Source organism: Solanum stenotomum, chromosome 11 (assembly GCF_019186545.1).
Source record: "Solanum stenotomum isolate F172 chromosome 11, ASM1918654v1, whole genome shotgun sequence".
NCBI classification, from domain to species: Eukaryota; Viridiplantae; Streptophyta; class Magnoliopsida; order Solanales; family Solanaceae; genus Solanum; species Solanum stenotomum.
Window position 1 is genome coordinate 7,393,728 of NC_064292.1, and position 1,402 is coordinate 7,395,129.

Here is a 1,402-nt window from a genome sequence, read left to right on the forward strand (position 1 = left end):
GGGGGGGGGGGGGTACACAAACCTTACCCCTACCTTTGTGGGGTAGAGAGGTTGTTTCTGATAGACCCTCGACTGAAGAAAATCGTTTTTCAAGACACGTTTGGAAAAAAAAACACGGTGTAAAAAGCTATGATGAAAATATTGAAGAAAAAGTACAGACAGTAAAAAGAGTAAAGGTAAACAAAGTTGAAGAAACAACAGTAGTAATATAAAAAAAATGCACCCTCTACAGCAACAATAAAAATGAGATTCAAAATGCATCTTTTAAGCTGAAAGGTGTATGTTCCAAGTTTGTATTCATATGCAACTTGTCTGATTCTTCCACTAAATTCCTCTCCTCTTTCCACTTCTCTCTCTCTACTAAGTGGGGGAGGAGTAAGATCCATCCATGTGCAGAAATAATTGAATATCGGAGGTACTAAATTACTTTAGAACACAGTCAAACTAATGGTAGAAATCAATGAAAGCTATTATAAAGAACCTGCAGGTGAGGGATTTTACTATTTTCTGACAGCTTAAATGGAATGCATCATCACTAAAGAAGCTAATAAGTGAGTGCAAGCAATCCTTCAACGCTGAAGATAGGCCAATAAGTTGCCGATCTAAGAAGAGATAGATCACTGAGGTAATCAAATCTTCTACCTCCGCTGTTGAGAAAACTGAACGTTTGGCCCTACAAAAAAACGAAAAAAGCAAAGATTGAGATTTAATATAATGCCATGATTCTGGATCAATAGAACCTAAATGATTCTGATCAAAAGTAGGTTCCAAAGTAGTTTATAATAAACACGGCTCTACATCAAGTATTAATTTTTTTCTAATTTCTAACAGTTGAAACAGTTAAATGAATGTTTACAATCCCATAAACACAAATTAAGTTCCAAAAGTAGATCACATACCTTGCTTGGCAACAAACAGAAACATATTTTATCCAGTATTTGATATTTTGAGGCGGTCCAGCAGAATCAGAATCTAAGAAACAGCATATGAAGTTGTGAGGATTTGTAATACATAAGTAAGAAATATGGCCCTTGTAAATACTGAATAAGACTATACTAGTAATGAAATCTCAAGACCCTAAGAAACTATGTATGTCCTTCTTAAAGGTCTAAATTACGTTGCACACCCTTACCCACTATATAAGCCCTAGCTCCCGTTTTATCACATTTCCAGTTTAATCCAAATATTATGGAAATTTAGCAACAAATAGGTAAAGTGAATAACTAAAACCTTATTTGAAGAATATGCATGCACAATAAATTTGTGCATGATTTAGTACCCTATAGACAAGAAAGACCGACACTGATATACTCTTTCCCCACTGCTCTTCTGCCTGTAGTTTTTTGATAACTTCCTTGCAAGCCAAGAATTAATGGTTACTATATAGATGGTCAAGGCAAAA

The 1,402-nt window shown here is 35.0% G+C and overlaps 1 protein-coding gene across 1 annotated transcript in view; it reads right to left on the bottom strand.

Annotated features, from left to right (window-relative positions):
* Positions 1-1,402, bottom strand: part of LOC125844597 (uncharacterized) — a 9,400-nt gene that overhangs the window by 1,130 nt on the left and 6,868 nt on the right. Inside the window, exons 6-7 of the mRNA XM_049523912.1 lie at positions 900-1,050; positions 482-673 (exon numbers count right to left, since the gene is read on the bottom strand). Of these exons, the coding sequence (XP_049379869.1) occupies positions 482-673; positions 900-1,050 (343 nt within the window). The remainder of the gene's footprint in view (positions 1-481; positions 674-899; positions 1,051-1,402) is intronic.